Source organism: Pimephales promelas, chromosome 23 (genome assembly GCF_988280905.1).
Source record: "Pimephales promelas chromosome 23, fPimPro1.hap1.1, whole genome shotgun sequence".
Classification (NCBI taxonomy): domain Eukaryota; kingdom Metazoa; phylum Chordata; class Actinopteri; order Cypriniformes; family Leuciscidae; genus Pimephales; species Pimephales promelas.
In genome coordinates, this window is record NC_142791.1 from 17,749,847 (window position 1) to 17,772,456 (window position 22,610).

Consider the following 22,610-nt stretch of genomic DNA (forward strand, 5'->3'; position numbering starts at 1 on the left):
CGCTTCACGTCACTTCTACAGAGCCAGAGATGCTTCAAGTCACTTCTGCGAAGCCAGAGACGATTCACTTCACTTCTACAGAGCCAGTGTCCATGGACAAGATGGCCTATCCAGAGTCTGTACATGTCACTTCTGGCGAGCCAGAGACGCTTCACGTCCCTTACTCCGAGCCGGTGTCTACGGACAAGATGGCCGATCCAGAGTCTGTTCACGTCACTTCCTCCGAGCCGGTGTCTACAGAAAAGATGGCCGATCCAGAGTCTGTTTACGTCACTTCCTCCGAGCCTGTGTCTACGGACAAGATGGCCGATCCAGAGTCTGTTCACGTCACTTCCTCCGAGCCGGTGTCTACAGACAAGATGGCCGATCCAGAGTCTGTTCACGTCACTTCCTCCGAGCCGGTGTCTACGGACAAGATGGCCGAGCCAGAGACTGTTCACGTTACTTCTGCCGATCCAAAGACTGTTCACATCACTTCTTCCGAGCCAGTGTCTATGGACAAGATGGCCGAGTCAGAGTCTGTTCATGTCACTTCTGCCAGTCGAGAGACGCTTCACATCCCTTCTGCCGAGCCAAAGGCGCTTCACGTCACTTCTACAGAGCCAGAGATGCTTCAAGTCACTTCTGCGAAGCCAGAGACCCTTCACTTCACTTCTACAGAGCCAGTGTCTACGGACAAGATGGCCTATCCAGAGTTTGTTCATGTCACTTCTGGCGAGTCAGAGACGCTTCACGTCACTGCTGCCGAGCCAGTGTCTACGGACAAGATGGCCGATCCAGAGTCTGTTCACGTCACTTCCTCCGAGTCGGTGTCTACAGACAAGATGGCCGATCCAGAGCCTGTTCACTTCACTTCCTCCGAGCCGGTGTCTATGGACAAGATGGCCGATCCAGAGTCTGTTCACGTCACTTCCTCCGAGCCGGTGTCTACAGACAAGATGGCCGATCCAGAGTCTGTTCACGTCACATCCTCCGAGCCGGTGTCTACAGACAAGATGGCCGATCCAGAGTCTGTTCACGTCACTTCCTCCGAGCCGGTGTCTACAGACAAGATGGCCGATCCAGAGTCTGTTCACGTCACTTCCTCCGAGCCGGTGTCTACAGACAAGATGGCCGATCCAGAGTCTGTTCACGTCACTTCCTCTGAGCCGGTGTCTACGGACAAGATGGCCGATCCAGAGTCTGTTCACGTCACATCCTCCGAGCCTGTGTCTACAGACAAGATGGCCGATCCAGAGTCTGTTCACGTCACTTCCTCCGAGCCTGTGTCTACGGACAAGATGGCCGATCCAGAGTCTGTTCACGTCACTTCCTCCGAGCCGGTGTCTACAGACAAGATGGCCGATCCAGAGTCTGTTCACGTCACTTCCTCCGAGCCGGTGTCTACAGACAAGATGGCCGATCCAGAGCCTGTTCACGTCACTTCCTCCGAGCCGGTGTCTATGGACAAGATGGCCGATCCAGAGTCTGTTCACGTCACTTCCTCCGAGCCGGTGTCTACAGAAAAGATGGCCGATCCAGAGTCTGTTCACGTCACTTTCTCCGAGCCGGTGTCTACAGACAAGATGGCCGATCCAGAGTCTGTTCACGTCACTTCCTCCGAGCCGGTGTCTACGGACAAGATGGCCGAGCCAGAGACTGTTCACATTACTTCTGCCGATCCAAAGACTGTTCACATCACTTCTTCCGAGCCAGTGTCTACGGACAAGATGGCCGATTCAGAGACTGTTTACGTTACTTGCGCTGATCCAGAGTCTGTTCACGTCACTTCCTTCAAGCCAGTGTCTTCGGACAAGATGGCCAATCCAGAGTCTGTTCCTGTTCCCGAGCCAGAGGGCGTGTTGTCTGTTCCGGAGCCTGAGCCAGTACACGTGTCTGGCCCTGAACCAGTGTGTGTGTTGTCTGTTACTGAGCCTGAACCAGTGTGTGTGTCTACCTCTGAACCAGTGTGTGTGTTGTCTGTTCCCCAGCCTGAGCCAGTGTGTGTGTATCTGCCCCTGAACCAGTGTGTAGAAGGAACCCAGAGAACAGAGAGCGTGTGATAGAAGGGAAAGATATTCCTCCCCTTATGATCATTTATTTGAAATGATTTTGAAGATGTTATCCGAACGATTGCCAATCCACTTTATTTTTAATTTGCTGCACCTGCATTGTTAGTAGATTACTCGAACATGATTATCATTGGCTCTGCTTGTTTGCAACCCTACATTAATTGGCGCGGCTTTTGGTACATTTGGCAAATTCCTTCTGAAAGTGGGCATCCCTATGCCCTACTCACTCCGAAGGGCAGAACATGACCATAAATTGATAAAGTTACCCTCCTTGAAGTGACCATTGCATGTTCCCTGTGCTAACAGACTTGTGGAAATGCACTTTGTTAAGGGATTACTTTATTCACTTTCATTTGAAACACTCCTACCAATGACATCCCCTTCCCGAAGTGCCCTTCAAGGGTGCAAAAACGGAGCTTTGACTTCGCCCATTGTGTTGATCATTATTGGCACACATTATGAAATATGACTGCACCTGTGTCCTATAATTTGTGCATCAAATCACTTATGGGACTGAATTGTCATGTGCCAATTTGCTGTTTAGTAAATCTGGCCTAAAATGTGCAGTGTTGAGGGCTCCAGAAACCAGTTTGTTTGCTACAGTCCTAAAATAAGTCACATTATCACAAGTAAAAATAAATTGTATATGGCTCCAACTCTACTTGAAACAGATAATCTTCAGGATTACTAGGAAATTATAGGATTGTTGTAGAAGCTTGGTGCTAAACTGTTACAAAATGTTAAAGGAGAACTCCAGAACAAAATGAACCTTTGGTCTAATAAAACATCGGTACCTAGTCAATTGTTCTCTGAGATTTGTTTTCATGATAATCGAATGTAAAGGGTTTTATCTCTAAAAACTGTTTAGCATATAATGCTAGTACTGGGGGCATTTACTAAGTAAAAAGAAATCTCTAGTTTGTAAGACAGTTCACTTCGTGTATACAGGCAGCGCCATCTTTGGAAAACAGTCAAGACAAATCAAACCACGAATGACGAGAATTTCTGCGAAGTTCTGAACTGTATGAACGGCGTTTTGGGGATCGACTTATCGAGACTATTTTCTAAGATGGCTCCTATCTGTATACACGAAGTGAACTGTCTTCATAAAGTATCTTCTTAACGGTCTGTACACTTACAAAGTTCTCAATGCTTCGTTTTGCATGTACGGACCCTCATTATGTTACTGTGTTAGTGTGGGGCTATTTTGAGCCTTGTTAGTGGTATAAACTAGCCATTTCTTTTTACTTAGTAAATGCCCCCATTACTAGCGTTATACGCTAAACAGTTTTTAGAGATAAAACTTTACATTCGATTATCATGAAAACAAATCTCAGAGAACGGTTGACTAGGTACCGATGTTTTATTAGACCAAATGATTAGGTTCATTTTGCACCGGAGTTCTCCTTTAATTAGGTGGTGGCTACCATTGCTAGGATTGAAATGTACAATTTAGTATTGATTTCATCATGATGAACTTAAAAATGCCATCAGTCGAAGTTCATTCCCAATATTCACAACATTTAGTTTAATTTCAATTTGATGTAAAAGTAATTAACATAAGGCAGATTTCCATTACAGTGGAGGGAAATAATAGCACATTATGATTGTAATGAAATATGCATTAAAAATATGTTTCTTAACACGAAATATCACTTAGGACCTTGTTTGATGAGGCCCCAGAATGTGCTGTATTCATTAAATATTCCAAAAGAATTAAAACCAGCTGCAGTAACATGTCATACTATGACAAGTAAATTCTATGCAAGCTTTTACATTTCGACATTCAAATATACAAACACATTCTTCCGAACCATTCAGGGTGAATGGAAGAGCTAAATAAGCTTACGATATGATTGTAATTACAACAATGTGATCTCTTTTGGTGGACTGTTTTGGTAACAAACATTCAGTAAGATGTTCCTTTAAATACAAAATAAAGGTACTGCTAATTATGACAAATTCTTGTCACTATAAGTAACAAAGTCAGGCTTGTAACATGCTCTAAGAATTGCTCTAATCTGTCTGAACAGAAATCCTGTTTTGGTTGGCTAGGTCCATGGCATGTGGTCCTCTGCTTGTGTACTGAGTGTACTGTGATATACTGTACATTTCCCAGTTGATGGTTTGCAGATTGATGTCATGTGTAAAAGCCTGGCATGGTTTTGGTAACACTCTTCTTTTCTAGAGCAGGGACTTCATGTGCTGGTGTGCCACTGGATGAGCCACAGGACAGTGGTTGGGTGTTAAAGGAGGGATCAGTGATGGAGATGTTTGGAGCCGGGTTGGGCTGTGTGGTCTCTGAGCTTGGGTGTGAGGTTTTGCCACTACTTGCACCGGGCTCCGGAACATCTGCTGAAATTTCTTTGGGTTTTCTGGCGGGAAAATCATCCTGATCTGAAGGAAAATAAATATATACAGACGTGAAAAGCATAAGATTTTTTATTTCAGATTTATTAACTATATTTTTGTAGAACTGAGTATTTTTGTACCAATTTATCCACTTTCAAAACACTATGCATTAAATAAACTGTCAGGGCTCCAGACTGCAAGCAGACTTTGTTCCTGCTGGTGACTACATTTAGTAAGAGGTCGCACTAGTGCCAACCACGTTGTCCAAGTGATAAAAGCTGGCAATGATTGAGAGAGCAGTGCAGCTCAGATCAGGTTTACTCGCATCACATGACACCGTTACTACACAGCGCAGTGAGAAAGCGTTTGGATTCACTGCAGTATTAATGACTGCGAGATCTAGTAGGAAGCATTATAAACACAGATATCAGATCAAACAGCACTGATGTGGAAACCAGGAAAAACACTGTGCCATGAATGAACAAGTTAAAGAAGGCTTTTCAATCCACAAATCATCAACATTTACCATGGATTTAATGTCGTAACTGTAAACATGGTATTGTGGCAGAAATAGTAGAGTGTTTTATATAGCATAGCATAGCGGCAACCTCCCCGTTTCTCTCTTGAAGCCAACACGGAAGTGAATTAAACTGCAATTCATCGAGTGGCCTCTTGAGGCTGGCTGCAAAAGCGAGTCAAATCTGTATCTCCCTCAAGTTAAAATGTCTAACTTCACAGCAGAAAAAAACATGTTTACAGCCTGGTGGCAAATAGTTGTTTTGGTCTATATTGCTAATTTTGCCCTTCATGACGACTGTGAGGGGGGTGAATTTTTTTACAACTCATCTGTTTAAATTATTTAAGCCTTAAAGTTCTGCATAATTAAGGGCGTGGCCACTTGAGTGACAGGTGGATTGCCGCTGCTGTCACTGCTAGTCGTTTGTCTGCTGTCTGATTTTAGCGTCACCCTCAGCTGTGTTTGTGCTTTTTTCCGGGATTATTTCATACAATTTAATACATGTATTATACACCTTCGCCCGTGCACGCCGTTGGACTCTGTCGTTGTCGAGTATGGAGAGAACAGCGACGTATTTCCAGTTGTTTCCCTCGCATGCACTAATGGATGTCTGACAATTTCAGTGTTTTCTCTCCGTCCATGCAATTGAATGAGCGCAGATTTCTAGTGAATTTACTTGAACTTCTGAGGTAATATCTTTGGTTTGACCCATCTGAGAAACTGAGAGGCGGCCAAAATCAGATTGTAAAATGGACTGAGTAAAGCTCTTTACGAACTTGACGTGAGATGCTCTGCTGACTGACATGTACAGTATGTGCATGAATCACTGTCACACGCACAAGCTTAGAACAATATTGTAACTGACTGCATGGTAATACATTTTTAACTAGCAGAATAATAATGCATCACGATACACATAGTTGACTGTATGTTGTGAGAAATGTGTGTGATCTGTGTTATGTAACATTACTGTTGTATACATGCTCGGAACTAATTGCCCCTTGTGAGATTAATGAAGTTGATAAAAAAAAAGTAAAGTAAAGAGTCTCACTTTTAGTTACGTCTTTACTATTATAATATTTCGAAGGGCAAAAACATGAACTTTAACTATTGGCTTTACTTCTTCAATCAGCTGTCTCTTCAGCATGAGGGCAGTAGCATATCATTAGTACCTCAGCTCCACCCATGTCCCGCCTCTTTGCCCATTTTAATTGATCCGGTAGTGACGAGAGTTGACACGCTGCCAAGATGGCGACAGCCGGCCCGCCCACTTTAGGCTTCAAAAACGCTCTTCAGAAACCTACGGGTGACGTCAAGGATACTACGTCCATATTTTTTTACAGTCTATGGTTTTATATTTATCTCACGGTTCGTTGACTTTGTAAGAGTGAAATTCAAGCACTCTCAAAGCTCTAAATATGATCCATTTTTAGTGTTGTTTTTAATGTGATGATTTGCGAAATTAAAAGTTGATTAAAAGCACAAACACTTTTTTTTTAAAGACATACCACTATAACCACAAGAGACTACCACTATAACCACTACATGTCGGCAGAGGAGCATTTATTTGACTTATTAGCCATTTCCACTCCCTAATAATATATGGAAAAATGTAGGAAGTCACAAATTCTCATGAAAACAAAAAAAAAATTTCTTCCATTTGTGACTAAATTACACAGAAAACTAGTAAAGAGCGCTTCTTTTATAACCCCTGAAGCTGCCAGTCAGTTCACTATTATACTATAGATGAACAATGGTACATTTAATAAGAATATAGTAGAATATTAAATTAAAATGAAAGTTGATTTTATCTGCATCTCAATTCCGTTCAGTGCTTTACTGTCAAATTTACAATAAACAAACATGCAATATTATTAGTAACTGCACTTATGAATGCAAAACAATAGTAGTTTTATGCTTGACTGAACTTTGATTAAAAACCCTCCAGTGCTACTAGTGTTCTCTAGTGTTAGGCCCCGTCCACACTACTGCGTTTTCGTTTAAAAAGAGAGAATTAAAACGAATACGATCTCCGTCCACACCAGCGTTTTATCTGCGTATTAGAATTGATCTCAGCCACATTAAAACGACTGTAAATGCGGATCATCACATGACCATTCACCAACACTGGGCTTGCGCGTGCCGGTGTAAAATTTCAGCGTTTATAAATTTCTGTCTTCGTTTTTTTTCTGTTTTAGTCTGGAAGCGAGGTGCAAACGTAAAAGGTGCAAAAGGTCTCGTTTTTGAATGAAAACACAGTAGTGTGGACAGGGCCTAAGTCGCTCTAGTGTTAGTCTGGAGCCCTCACTATATATGAAGCACTTGTAAATACAAAGCTAGGTTCTACTGGTTTTGCTTCTATACAGTAAATGTAACATGCCTGATGCACTCTTCTCCGGTGAGCACGTCTTCTTGCCAAGGGATTGTGTGAATGGACAGGGCAAAACTTTAGCTGGAGTGTAAGTGTTCAAAGGAGCCTTCTTTGAGGGCAGAGCTGAGGGTTAGAACAAATAAACAGGTTTAAACTAATGTACAGTAACCATGACACAGTGGCAGCCGAGGCGTGTTGTTCTGACCGTACCTGGCGAGGACGGAGACATTTCCAGGACTGGGTCATTGGATATGGCTATGGAGGCGAGGAAGTCGTCCACTTGTTTGAGAGACAGGGAATTATGGAGGGTCTCCAATGGACAGATTGAAGGAACCATGGAATACAACTCAAAACCTTCAATGAAATATACAACATCAGAATCTGAAGAAAACAAAAAACGGCTAGAACTCACATAGCATGAACTATAACTAAACAACTTGGAGAAATGGCAGAGATATGGCGTTCCATTTCCTCTAAATGACAAGCAACAACACCGTCAAACGTGAGTTTGAGGTGGGCAAGATGGAGGCAGATGGGTCACACAAAGAACAGCTCACAATACCTTCAAAATCTACCAAAAACATCACTCAGCCAAGATGGTTTTATGAAGCAGAAATGACAATCGACCTACCTTATAATTGTTTTTCTCAAATGAAACTAGTGGAACAACATGATTATGATTTGATTTATTCAATTCATGCAATTTGGCACAAGATGCCTGAATATAAACTTCAGGTGTCTTTTAATAAAAGCACTAAGCAACAAGAGGCCATGCATTACAGTAATTGGAGGTGTTATTAACCACGGTAAAACCACTGTAACACACAGCCTCTCATGGTTTATTGCTTTTATCCAACGGCAGAAACAGTTCTAGAAGACACATGGTCCATAAATAGTAACATTTATCAAAATTCAAAAATCAGAATAACCAATTCTTCTGTCAAGTAATATAGTTCATTCGACTGTTTACGGTTGCCAAGCAACGCAACATTTATATATTCATATAGAATGTGCGACTATAGTGTGCCTTCATTGGCATTTTACATTGGCTTCAAATGGGACTCAATTTATTTGAATTTAACGATAGAACTGATTCAATTTAGAGTACATGTGCTGTCCACACTTAACATAGATTGATTTACTAAAAAACAAAAAAAAGTTTCAATACCTTTTGACAATAATAAAAAAGGCATCTAAAGAAGTGAATGAGTGAAGGAGCCAATCACATAACAGTATAAGGAAACTATTATTAGGCAATGTTCAAATGAGTAGGTTTGGTGATGTACCTAGAATAAGACTAAATGCAAGATGGGATAATATAAAAAAATACAAAAGAGCATATGCGATGCGTGTTACTTTTCCTTCTGCGAACGGAATGAATAAACCAAAAGCTCATTTTCTTGTGGGTACATAAAGAAACATAAAAATACAATATAATTCTGACTTACAGGATAGATCTAAGTGAGACTGAACTTCGCTAAGGGTCAAAAACTAAGGTCTATAGTCTAGATCAGACTTTTGCTACACAGAATCGGGAACTAGAGCCAAACAACAAACACTAATTAGACAGAATAGAATGTGTATATTAAGTATGATTAACACTTACCACTGAACATACTGGAAAACACTGACCCATTTAGAAAAGCAGATTAAAAGAAAAAACAAACAATAAAAATGATATGCTAATAATGGGCAATTTTCTAAACGTCCAAAAGCATCATCTTGGATGTTAGCAACTTATAAAACACTGCAATGCAGCATTATGCACAATATGCTTTACATTTTAGCCAATCATTTAAAATAATAATAATAATATATATATATATATATTTTTAAGTATGCCACTCTGTTGGATGATAAAGTTGGATTTTTGCTATAGAATTTGCAAGTGAAAAAAAAAAAAACAGAAAAAAATGTAAACGTTAGTCAAGCTAAAATATGCAGAGACATTTAAACAGGTTAAAATAAAGTGTAATATATTAAATAAATATTCTTCATTTAGGCCAAAGAGCAGCGCATTCTTTTCACTTGAAAACTGTCAACGGTTCAGTTTATCAGTTTCGAAGAACTAGTTCATTCAACCACAAACAAACAAACAAATAATTAAAAATAGGTAACAGCAAAATATTCATTTATTGTCATTTATGTAAATGACAGCGATTTTTTTTTAAAATCCATGTAATGAGATCAGCGTCCAGAGGAGACTAGACTGTTGATCACACATACATGATGAGTATCTACTCCTTTATAATGTCTGATTCCTTGAGCCCTATCCTGCGCTTGAAGGAGGAACTCTAAAACTCAAGACATCAAAAACTGAATGTGAGGGGAAAACGTGACTGGGAATTAACAAAAGCAAACATACCATTGGTTGGGTGTCGCGCAAATGAGATAGAAAATCTTTTAACAGCAGAGCCACGCGTAGCTTCTGAGAAAGAGAAAAACAGGTACCTGAAATTATAAGAGCTAACAGAGAGAGGGTTAAAGAAAGGCTGAAGAAGACAGGAGTCATGCAGGAGAGACGCAGAAGTGAAGCAGAGGAGTGCTTGTGTTTAGTGTCTGGACAGCCATAGGGATGGGGATTAAACAACAACAATAAAACGTTAAAAAAAAATTAAGCCTTCGTTTCCTTTCTGTTCAAGCAAACACACATGCTGCATCCCAATTCGCATACTATCCGTCCTAAAAAGTATTTAAAAATAGAATTAGTACGTCCCTAACCGTAGTATGTTGAAATGAGTGTTTCAAAGAGACCCGGATGGTCTACTATATTCGGTCAGGTCCGAAGTGCAGATCGATGCACACTCTAATGGGTGATATTGCCCACAACTCATCGCGCGTTGTACAAGGATTCGGTTAGAACTACAAACACGAGTGAAAAGTGTTAAACAACTACAGACATGGAGGACGCGCACGTCCGGCGGGTGTGTAGGCTGCCAGAGGGGTTTAAAGTCCCCGTGAACCGGAAGTTGCAAACGACTTTTCTCCAGTGTTGTGACGTATTTCCGAGAGAAACGGAATACTAAATGAGGCGAAATAGTGGGTGTGGCTTTTTTTCCAACTAGCACCTGATTGGATCTAGAAAAATGGGTGTTTCATTCTGAAATGGAGGATGACGCAAGTTTACACACGCTGTCGATCAATGCGCGTTCAGCGCTCGCAAACACACAGCAGCTGTCAGTTGGAGGGGCGTGGTTATGGATGTTAGGGACACACCCAAACCGTGAAGCCTACATCATCGGGCAAGGTCTTCCAATGCAGAGGGGAGGGGTATTTTCAAAATTTGATTAAATTTTACAAAGCCAAAAATTTTTTTGTGTGGATCGACTTGGATGTATGAATTGTTCACCACAAAACGATCAATTCTTTAGTTTACAAAGACGTGAAACTCACCGAGTTTCTATGCTCACAAAAATCGCTGCAAAAGATGCTTTCCAACAGGTTTTATCGTAGTTTTTGTACAACTCCATTGAGGCCACGTTTACACAAAGCCGGGTATTTAGCAAAACGAATATTTTCCCCCTCTTCGTTTTCAAAAATAACACCGTTTACACACCCACATAAATACGCCGTCGAGCGCCATCATAGCTATGCCAAACCTATTGGCGGCAGTGTAGGGGTTAAGGATAAAGCCATTCAAGCCAATCAGAATCCTCAGAAACGACAAGAGAGAACCTAAAACGCCGTTTCTCCCAGTTCACACGACAACACATAACCGCCGTTTCAGGAACTCTCCACTTTGGCCGGAGTTTTTAGAACTAATCGTTTTCAGTGATAAAAAAGACGTTTTCGTGTAAATGAGAGGGCAAAACGCAGAGAAATATCTGCGGTTTCCCATCGTGTAAACGGGGCGTGACTTGTATTGTATGTTCTGTGATGTACGGTATTACTCCACCGCCGGAAACGGAAATGGGGTTGTTTGTATTCTTTCTGTAGTCTTATGCAGTCGCGGAATCGTAGGCTACAAGTGGTTTGCTTGCAATTGGCAAAGGTGCATTATCGCCACCAACTGGGCTGGAGTGTCAATTATTCAAGCTCTCAACGGAAGAATGTACGGTTGTGAGGCGTTCGAAAAAATAGGTCTATGTTGGAAAGCATCTTTTGCAGTGATTTTTGTGTGAGTATATCAGTAAACACCCCAGACCACTCTGTGAGTTTCACGTCTTTGTAAACTAAAGTTTTATGCGTTTTATGAAGGACTGTTCCTGTGCATCTATGCTACCATTGAAGAGGTGTGGGGTGCTACCACAGAATCCGAAAATTCTCAGGACAGCAGCATTTGTCTAAAAAACAATCTTAATGATTCTATTTCATCAGAAACGATCATAAAACAGGGCTTTAATTATAAAATACCGAACTTGTCCTTTAACTTTTAAATGCATCCTTACACCGTGTCCTAACTACGCGACGCGATAAAATTCCAACGACAGCAAATGTGTCTGTCCACACTAGACGCAACGCGACTGTTAGATGCCACACATCAATCAAAAATCACAGCCATTCAGAACAGCGTGTGGGCGGAGTCTCTCTGTGAAAGCACACTGCTGGCCCACACTCGCATTGGAAATGGGTAAGGACATAATCAAATCAAGAAATAACATTATTGAAAATCAAAAAATTAACAAAATATACTCATTGACTACTTTTGTTATGAAGTACAGTTGTATGTTTGCATTGCACGCTATATTATATGCTTTCAAAATCGGAGGTAAATTATCCGTTATAGCTTGTGGCACAGTGACCTAATGCCTTGGTTCTACCTAACTTCGACAATCAGTTCCTCGTCGTCCATGTTTGATGATTAAATATTCATGAAACGCAGAACTTCCATCCAATAAGATCTCTGTGTGGATCTCTGTGTGAGATGAACGCGACGTCGCAGAAATAGGAACCGTTTTTAAATTAGAAACTTCGCGTGTTACCGTCGCGTCTGGTTAGGACAAAAACTCTGATTAACATGGAAAAGATACCTTTTATCGCGTGTCGCGGCATCGCGTCGCATGTAGTTAGGACACGGTGTTATATTCAAATTGCAAACACATTTGAGAAGAGTCTCCGCATGAAAGACTCACGACTGGCAGGTGAACGTGCAACAACATTTCTCTCCGAAAAGGTAAGAAATTAAATTAAATTGAATGGAGTATTTTAACTCTGACAAGATGATTGACAGAGCAGTTTATGGTGACAGGATGCACGCGACAGAGCTGTCCGTTAAAGATGACGAAGTAGTATGTCCCAAAGCTTGCCTACTCTTTTGCTACACACTCAAAAGTGTGTACTTTTTTTTCACAAAAGGCGTAGTATAAGTAGGCGAATTGGGACGCAACAACACTATTAACCCTAGAATGCATACGGGGGGTTAAACGACCCGACAGAGCCGTCATGAATCTCCACACTCAGATGATCAGCTAGTCAGAAGATAGACTGTGTCAGATAATAGAGACTTTCAAAAATGTGCAATGCTGTTCCAAGAGACGCACCACTTTTGGGAATATTTTGTTCAAATAAAATCCCTTTTTTTTAATCACTACCCCAAGCCTTTGTAAAGGGTCTCAAAATGACCCGTAGGATTTTCATATGGCATTATGACTCACTATACATTGGTTGGTCAGTATTCCTCAGTGATTAAATCTTGGACTAGCACACAACCACAGCCAGTGGCATTAGATAAGGATGACCTCAGCATCAGGACTTCTCATTGGCCCAAAGCTCACCCGTCTTTACTCTCAAGGCTCTGTTTACTGGCCATGCAACAAGTCTCCACAAACCTTCCTACAGTTAATGGACACAAGACTACAACACATCCACTGCACTTATTCAGATTTACACAAGTTTACCAGTTCTTCATCTTATTAGTTTCAGAAAAACAACTCAACTCGCATGTCTGCAAGGATCAGCCAAATATTAGGGAAACGCTGCTAATAAATTATAATCTTACATAAATACACATTTGTCACAAGTAATTATATTGAACTGAATTTGGTTATGGTATATAGGACAACTGAACATTGCTGAAATTCTTCAATGATTTCCTTGCACTGACAGATAAAGACAGGAGGCCGTCTCTCGGTACAGGTTATGCATTCTAGGGTTAACTCGTGATGACGCTACACTTTCTTTAGCACTGCAACTGCATGAACTTCATGATCTACAACGCTAATTAGCCGTGGAATCTTAAATAAATAATGTAAAAAAAATTTTTTTATGGGAACCAAATATGAAAAACAACATAATAGGTCATCAAAACATATGCTGAGTTATAATTCTCCTCAAATAATAGCTACAAAGTCAGTTGTTGCATGATAAATGGACTTAAAACTTTCGTTGAACAGTTGTTACTGACACTACAAGTTGGCTGGATATGTTAACAGAACCATTAACCGATTCCATAATCCTATATAATTGTATGAGGAATTAATCATTTTACCAAAATAGGTTAACTAATTAAAAGCTATACAGGATTTGCTTGCTCAATATTTCTTTAGAAGTTAACACTAATATAAATCTGCGTTGAAAAGCACATTATTGCCTTACTCCAACTGCAATAGTTATTTTAATACAGAGCTGTGGGGCTTGCTGGGAAATTTCTAGCTTCCAAGATTTGCCCCAAGGCTTTGTTTTAGTTATGTCTGTATACAAAGAAACAAGGTTTGGCTACTATTGGCGCTTTTCCACTGCATAGTACGGTACGGTTCGGTTCGGCTCACTTGTGGTGCTTTTCCACTGCATGGTACGGTACAGTACGGTTCGCTTCGGGTCGCTTTAAATGGGACCTGGTCTGTTGAGGTTCCAAGCGTACCGTAACGGTACTAAAATGTGACGTGAAACACTGCAGATCACTGATTGGTCAGACAGAATCGTCACTACCAGCGTCACTACTAGCGTCATTGGATTTGCGACACGAGACACTTTTTTAGCAGTATTTTGTTTTGCTGCCATCAGCCTCATTTTAAACACATTTTTCCGTCTAGCAGTTAAAAACAACCACATACCGAGAATCAGGAACACCATCTCCTCGATAGTCTCCATTGTTCCTGTGTTGTGGGTTTGAAAATGTGGCGCTTTTAAGATGATGTCATGGCAGTAGAGGCGCGCGCAAATAAAAATCAGTCCCACACACTTTGAAGGGGTACTACTGCAGTGGAAAAGCAACCGAGCTAAGCGAACCGAACCGATCCGTACCGAGTCGAGTCGTACCACGCAGTGGAAACGCGAAGCGAGCCGAACTGTTCCGTGGTGAGTCGAACCGTACTGAGCCGAACCGTACCGTACTATGCAGTGGAAAAGCGCCATATCGTGCAGGTGTGTGTGCACTGTGCAGGATAAGGGGAAATACACAAATTCCCCTTACTTTTTGTTTACTTCAACAATCTCCCAATTGTCTTCTTTCCCTTTCCTTTACCTCTGCACAGATAAAACCAAAGTGGGGCCAAAAAGAATTTAGTCAGCCACTGATTGTGCAAGTTCTCCTACTTAGAATGATGAGAGAGGTCTGTAATTTTCATCATAGGTACACTTCAACTATGAGAGAAAAATGAGAAAAGAAATCCAGGAAATCACATTGTAGGATTTTTAAAGAATTTATTTGTAAATTATGGTGGAAAATAAGTATTTGGTCACCCACAAACCAGGAAGATTTCTGGCTCTCACACACCTGTAACTTCTTCTTTAAGAAGCTCTTCTGTCCTCCACTCGTTACCTGTATTATTGGCACCAGTTTGAAACAGTGAACTGTATAAAAGACACCTGTCCACAGCCTCAAACTGTCACACTCCAAACTCAACCACGGCAAGACCAAAGAGCTGTCGAAGGACACCAGGAAGAAAATTGTAGACCTGCACCAGGCTGGGAAGAGTGAATCTACATTAGGCTTGGTGTGAAAAAAATCAACTGTGGGAGCAAGTGTAAGAAAATGGAAGACATACAAGACCACTGATAATCTCTCTCGACCTGGGGCTCCACGCAAGATCTCATCCCGTGGGGTCAAAATGATCATAAAAACAGTGAGCAAAAGTCCCATAAATACACAGAGGGACCTGATGAATGACCTGCAGAGAGCTGGGACCAAAATATCAAAGGCTACAAGAAGTAACACACTACACCGAGAGGGACTCAAATCCTGCAGTGCCAGGTGTGTCCCCCTGCTTAAGCCAGTACATGTCCAGGCCCGTCGGAAGTTTGCCAGAGAGCATATGGATGATCCAGAAGAGGATTGGGAGAATATCATGTGGCAGATGAAACCAAAATAGAACTTTTTGGTAAAAACTCAACTCGTCATGTTTGGAGGAAGAAGAATGGAGAGTTGCATCCCATGAACACCATATCTACTGTGAAGAATGGTGGAGGAAACATCATGCTTTGGGGCTGTTTTCTGCAAAGGGGACAGGAAAACTGATCTACGGAGCCATGTATCATGAGATTTTAAGCCAAAACCTCCTACCATCAGTGAGAGCCTTGAAGATGAAACGTGGCTGGATCTTCCAGCATGACAATGATCCCAAACACACCGCCCGGGCAACGAAGGAGCGGCTCCGTAAAAAGCATCTCAAGGTCCTGGAGTGGCATAGCCAGTCTCCAGTCCTCAACCCCATAGAAAATTTGTGAAGTCCATGTTGCCCAGGGACATCCCCGAAACGTCACAGCTCTAGAGGAGACTTGCATGGAGGAATGGGCCAAAATACCAGCTACAGTGTGTGCAAACCTGGTGAAGACTTACAGGAAATATTTGACTTCTGTCATTGCCAACTAAGTTTATGTTACAAAGTATTGTGTTGAACTTTTGTTATTGACCAAATACTTATTTTCCACCATAATTTACAAATAAATTCTTTAAAAATCCTACAATGTGATTTCCTGGATTTTCTTTTCTCATTTTGTCTCTCATAGTTGAAGTGTACCTATGATGAAAATTACAGACCTCTCTCTTTATTCTAAGTAGGAGAACTTGCACAATCAGTGGCTGACTAAATACTTTTTGGCCCCACTGTATATATTCAAACACACGTACCAATAGAAAAAACAAGTTTTTGTTCTCTAAGGACCTTAGAGTAACTCTTAATATTGATGCACAAGGGTTTAAAGAAATGTGTGTTATTGTAATTCTTGTTTGCAGTGAAAATAATGATCATGTAAGTTACATGTAAATCTGTGGTGTAGCTACTGAAGGGAAAGCTAAGAAAACAGGAGACCATCCTTATGAACGTACAATAAGTTGTATGGACTGACTGCAAAAAAAACAGATGTGTTTACAGTAGTATATGAGCTACATTAAGGTGAATTAATAAATAAATTACATTATTTGCTAACAGCGCAGGGATTCTGGTGAGATGAATTCAACATACAGCTTTGCGTTACACAGGACGAGACAAAGGCCACACATACAGTAGGATTTACAAAAGAAACGTTTTTTTATCGATAACTTATACCTGATTTTTAATTAAACAAACGCTATGTACAGTCCATAGCATACTTTTTGCAGGACTCCCGAAAAGATCCTGAGTTTGTAGTAATATAGGCTTCTCATTATAAATGAATCTAATCGGGGCAGACGGGCATCTGTACCACAAAAGGAAAACTTATTCCAATGAGAACAACATAAAATCCAGTAGTTTCCCACTGAGAACACATAAGACTCCAGGATTCCTTAAAAGTAGGGACGGGGATGCACCATTAGAAGGTGTGTGTGCGTGTTTGCACATACCATCTAAGAAGCCAGAGGAGGTCAGCTTTTTACGGTGTGCGTGAGCGTAATCTTGTAGGTTAGGAGCGCTGGAGGAGCCGCCCAGCACCATGGTGCTAAACAAGCCAGCACAATGAGACCCTGATGGAGTTAGAGAAGATACATACAGCAATCGGGTGTTCCCAGAGACGCCTGGCAGTGCATGCAACATGCAGAATTTATTACAGATTCTTGCCACAGAATGAGTAGTGCAGCCTCACTGAAAGCATCCCATAATGACAGTAATGTCTTTTGTCATTGTAACAAAGTTAGGTAAAACAATCTTCAGAGAACCTCACTTTAGAGAGAAAATAAAAACACTCATCCGACCAATAAGACATTATCTTTAGGGTCACGTGAAGTGACATATTACTAAATAAAATAAGACTAAATTAAATGTGTAATACACGTACACCATCTTTACTACAACTGCTGTAACTATTACAGTAATTAACAATTCATTGTTTTGTTTTGTTTTTTGCATTATGGCAAATCTGTATTAATGGAAAAATTTTCTGTAAATGACCAGAATGCATTTGGATTTTGTTTGGTGAACACATTTTTACACCAGACAGAAAAACTCTTCAGTTGGCAAGCTTTATAGTTTTATAATGTTGTATAAATCTGTGCTACTTTGTTATGTCACTTCACTAGTAGTCACGATCCCATTGATGTCACATTGCAAAGAACCAAACTAAATCACACAAGCTCTTAGTTGTTCGAAAAGATCAGTGAAATTTGCACTAAATTTGGAGGGCTGACACAAAGAACACATGCTTGTCCATGTGGAACTTTCCCCCAAGCCAACATCAACATTTTGATGATGGTAGGTCCTGTAACCTTTCGTCTTCTCTATAGTTTTAAACTGTCCTGCAGTACGACAAAAGAATTAACTTCAATTAATACCAAATTCAATTCATCTCTATTAAGGGCTCAAAAAGCTGCATGTATAATAATTTCTAAAAAATAAATAAAGAAAAATTTAAATATACAATACTGGGGCCAGTTGTATTATTGTATGTGAGACTGTCTATTAAAAACGTTAACACTTTACTTGAAGGGGTGTGCATAAGACTGACATGACACCTTCATAATCATGACATGACACAAGGAAGGTTTATGCATGTTTATGACAACTGTCATTAAAGGAGTAGTTCAATTTAAAAAAAACTTTTGCTGATAATTTACTCACCCCCATGTCATCCAAGATATCGAAAAGAAATTAAGGTTTTTGATGAAAACATTCCAGGATTTTTCTCCATATAATGGACTTCAATGGGAACCAAACGGTTCAAGGTCCAAAAGACAGTTTCAGTGCGAACTGTTCAAAGGGCTTTAAACGATTCCAGACGATGAATAAGAGTCTTACATTACTCATTTTGATGAACGAGTTCGAACAAGAGAATCATGAACGCGCATCACAGAACAGAGCAAGGCGACCATTTGAGCTTATAAAACTTAAACTTTGTTATTTATTTTTTTAAATGAGTGATCGTTTTGCTTGATAAGACCCTCATTCATCGTCTGGAATCGTTTAAAGCCCTTTGAACAGTTTGCACTGAAACTGTATTTTGGACCTTGAACCGTTTGGTTCCCATTGAAGTCCATTATATGGAGAAAAATCCTGGAATCTTTTCGACTGAAGAAAGAATGACATGGGGGTGAGTAAATTATCAGCAAAAGTTTTTTGAAAAGTGAACTACTCCTTTAAGTGTCATTCGCTCAATTATTGCATTTTTAATGAAAATATGACATTGAGATGTCTTTGTTATGACAACTTGACATAAACCAATCCATCATAACCTGTCAGTGTCTTTGTCATGACAACTTGACATTACTAATTTTTGCCATAAACATGACATAGCAGATTAATTATCAAACTTAAGAAACCACTTAGCTTTATGGGTTGACATTACATTAAACTGTCATGTGGTTGGTTTTGACATTGGCTGTCATGAGACCATTATAACTGTGTCATGAATAATTTGACCTCATACTACAGTGGTACAGATTGAATTTGTCATTAAAATGTTAAAATGGCCTCATGACAGCCAATGTCTCCTTTTCTCCTTTTAACCTTATATTTTTGCAAAAAGCGTTCTATAAAATTCAAGAACCCTAGTGTTCTATATAGAACCTTTCTTCTAAGAGTGATGTAACACAGAACTACTTCATGTCACCTACACATCTACACACCCTTACTGAAGATGTATAATCACCTAGTAAGGTTAAAGTATATGCTTCCATATAAAGCATGAGGGTTTGAGTGTATACAGCCTACAAACATACAAAGGACATTACAAGCATATATGAGAGTCAGCACTGTATTAGTCAGCTGTGTGGCAACAATCTTAGAACACAGTGTGTTTCAGAGTAAAGCTCACTGACAGTATTACACATTCACTTCCAATTCCAAATGAATCAGTCGTTAAGTTTAAAGAATCAAGAGAGAGCAGCCACATCAACATCACACACAACAGAGATTAGAAATGGAACGGCAAAATATTATTTGGACATAGAAAACCAGGACAGTGTGTCAGAGTTCCTCCATAATGAACATCCGACAACATTCAGCATATTAAAAGATATGTCTGTTGACATTATAAGGAGTGTGATCTTACCGATTCCAGGGGTGAGCTTGTGCTCGGGGTGAAGTCTGGTCGGTCTGTGGCTGTTGTTCTCCGACAGAACCTGGAAGAGCACAAGCAGACGACAATAACTGCTCAACAAACAGCCAACCTTCATCCTTTCTTCATGAAGCCCACTTACAGATAGACAAACATTAATAAGCAGCACTGTAAATATGTGAGTTCACAGGTCTATACAACAAAAGAGGACCCAGCATGAAGAAAATGGATCATGCGTTAAGCGTTGCCACACAGACTCCATTCCATATCAGAAACGGGAAATGAGATCAGGAGTGCAGAAGGGTATGAGGACGGACATGGCAACAGTTTATAGAGGATAACTGAACAAACCACAATTTCAAACAATGAATTTGCATCCAAGTAAAACCCAACAGAGCAGGGAACAAGACGGTCACAGCCCACTTTTTTCTCTCTGTTAAAAAGGTTCATTTCAGTTTCATGCAAAACCAAAGGAAACTTCAAATCTATGAAATCTACTTTGGGGTAAAAGAGTGTTACCCAGGGAATAGGAAGAGGTTACCAGACACTAAACAGCGGTTCTCGTGAGGCCTAGATCAAGCCAGTCCTCAACTAAAAGGGTTTACAATGGCCCCAAAAATACACTTAAGGCACACATCAAATCTGTGTATTTATATCATACAGCAAACCCATTTAATTTACCTGAAATATTTTGGTTGCAATGTAACACGCTTAAAGGATTAGTTACCTTTTCAAACATTTTTTGCTGATAATTTACTCACCCCCATGTCATCCAAGATGTTCATGTCTTTCTTTCTTCAGTCAAAAAGAAATTAAGGTTTTTGATGAAAACATTCCAGCATTTTTCTCCATATAATGGACTTCAATGGGAACCAAACGGTTCAAGGTCCAAAAGACACTTTCAGTACAAACTGCAAACTGTTCAAAGGGCTTTAAACGATTCCAGACAATGAATAAGGATCTTATCAAGCGAAACGATCACTCATTTAAAAAACAAAAAACAAACAAATTTAAGTTTTATAAGCTCAAATGGTCGCCTTGCTCTGTACTGCGATGCACGTTCGTGACTCTCCTGTTCATCAAAATGAACGAAACTTTTTCCGAGTCAGTTCGTTTGTTTCGTTCGTTGAATGAACCAAATGACTCGGAAAAACATTTGTTCATTTTGATGAACGAGTTCGAACAGGAGAGTCACAAACGTGCGTCAGAGAACAGAGCAAGGCAAGCATTTGAGCTTACAAAACATAAACCTTGTAATTTAAAAAAAAAAAAAAGAGCGATTGTTTCGCTTGATACGACCCTTATTCATCGTCTGGAATCTTTTAAAGCACCTTAAAACAGATTGCACTGAAAGTGTCTTTTGGACCTTGAACCGTTTGGTTCCCAATGAAGTCCATTATATATAAAATCCTGGAATGTTTTCATCAAAAACCTTCATTTCTTTTCGACTGAAGAAAGAATGATATCTTGGATGACATGGGGGTGAGTAAACTATCAACAAAAGTTTTTTTCAAAAGTGAAGTACACCTTTCCTTTAAGCCAAACATTCCACAAAAAAAGTGATACCAAGACTTTTTTCTGGTATTGATGTATCTACTAAAAATCACATAGACAAAATTTCAATGGATTGCAAATTGCTTTGAAATTCTCGTATTTAACATAATATCATTCAGACATTTTCAAGTGTGACTAAAGTGTCCAGATTGTCTTTTAGGGTCACTGTGTTTAGTTGAAGACTCAAAACATTTATTGTGTTAAGAACTTGACCGAGGTTCCCACTTTGTTATAATGTTGCATAAAAATGACAGGAAAACTGATAAAACGAACCAATAATATGTTTTAAATCAAAGACACAAGCATAATTATAACATGTGGGTTATAATTATTTTTGTAAAACAGAATACAACTTGTGATGTTCACTAAATGGTTAACCACCATAAACAAATATCACTGATTATGTTGATAAAGCTTCCCACTGAACTGTAAGAACAAGAAATGAGAAATGTGTATCTGGGTGAGACCGATGAATATTAAATGTGCCGCAGCAGAGGCAAAGTCTGTGGTGGAAGAGGTGAGTGACAGGCGTAACCCCCCCTCACCCACATGTGTGACATCAGAGACACATGTCCCGTAACAGCCCAGGGTCAACGCTTGCTGGACACTGACGTGGAGCGGGGTGCAAAGGACAGCTAACAGCACAGCAGATGAATGAAAAGAGATCGACTACAGGCTAAACATGGATAGAGAGAGTTGATTGGTGCAGAGAGAAAAATTAATCACTGAAGGGTTGGAATGAGATTTTTAGTTTATGGTCTGAAGCAGCAGCAAAAAGCCAAAAGAGTCTATTTTCATGGCCGAAACGTCTATGAATCACTATTATTTTTTCCTCTACAATCTACATAGTATAATAATCTGGTTTGATTCAATCAGTATCCAAGTCTCTCTCTCTCTCTCTCTCTCTCTCTCTCTCTCTCTCTCTCTCTCTCTCTCTCTCTCTCACACATACACACACACACACACACACACACACACACACACAATAAACAATAAATGAATAAATAAATATAACAATAGTATACAAAACTAATTGACAAATTTTGTAAAAAAAACAAAACATTTTAAACAGAATTTAAAGTCAACCTGAAACTGCATTTTATGTCCTTAAAATGAAGCATTTTTGAGGATATTCAACAGGGAAAAGAGAGTGTGTGCATCAGGAATTGACTAGATGTTAAAAGCTGCAATCTGTAGCTTTTTTGGGGTTAATAATTATCCAAAATACATATTTGAGAAAATACATAACCAGCCAGTGTTCAAAACTTTCTGCTTGCCTTTGCTCGATTGCACATTATATTGTTGTCTGAGGTGAACTTATGACTTTCGCTTGGTTTTTGCATTCAAAAACATCAAAATGAATGAGTAATGGGCTATTTTCTACCCTAGTTTTGAGCCTAGCTCAAAAACGCTCTGTTTT

General features: G+C 40.0%; 1 protein-coding gene across 16 annotated transcripts in view; it reads right to left on the minus strand.

Moving 5' to 3' along the window:
* Positions 1-3,551: 3,551 nt before the first annotated feature.
* The window catches only part of ppip5k2 (diphosphoinositol pentakisphosphate kinase 2), a 61,662-nt gene continuing 42,603 nt past the window's right edge, over positions 3,552-22,610 (minus strand). For 5 of the 16 annotated variants that reach the window (XM_089126469.1, XM_089126472.1, XM_089126478.1 and 2 more), the window contains 7 exons: positions 19,631-19,700; positions 16,992-17,111; positions 9,657-9,719; positions 8,898-8,918; positions 7,502-7,645; positions 7,301-7,414; positions 3,552-4,448 (listed from right to left, as the gene is read on the minus strand). In XM_089126469.1, the coding sequence (XP_088982595.1) occupies positions 4,192-4,448; positions 7,301-7,414; positions 7,502-7,645; positions 8,898-8,918; positions 9,657-9,719; positions 16,992-17,111; positions 19,631-19,700 (789 nt within the window). In that variant the 3' untranslated portion in view covers positions 3,552-4,191. The remainder of the gene's footprint in view (positions 4,449-7,300; positions 7,415-7,501; positions 7,646-8,897; positions 8,919-9,656; positions 9,720-16,991; positions 17,112-19,630; positions 19,701-22,610) is intronic. The other 11 variants (XM_089126476.1, XM_089126483.1, XM_089126481.1 and 8 more) reach the window with 6 other exon arrangements.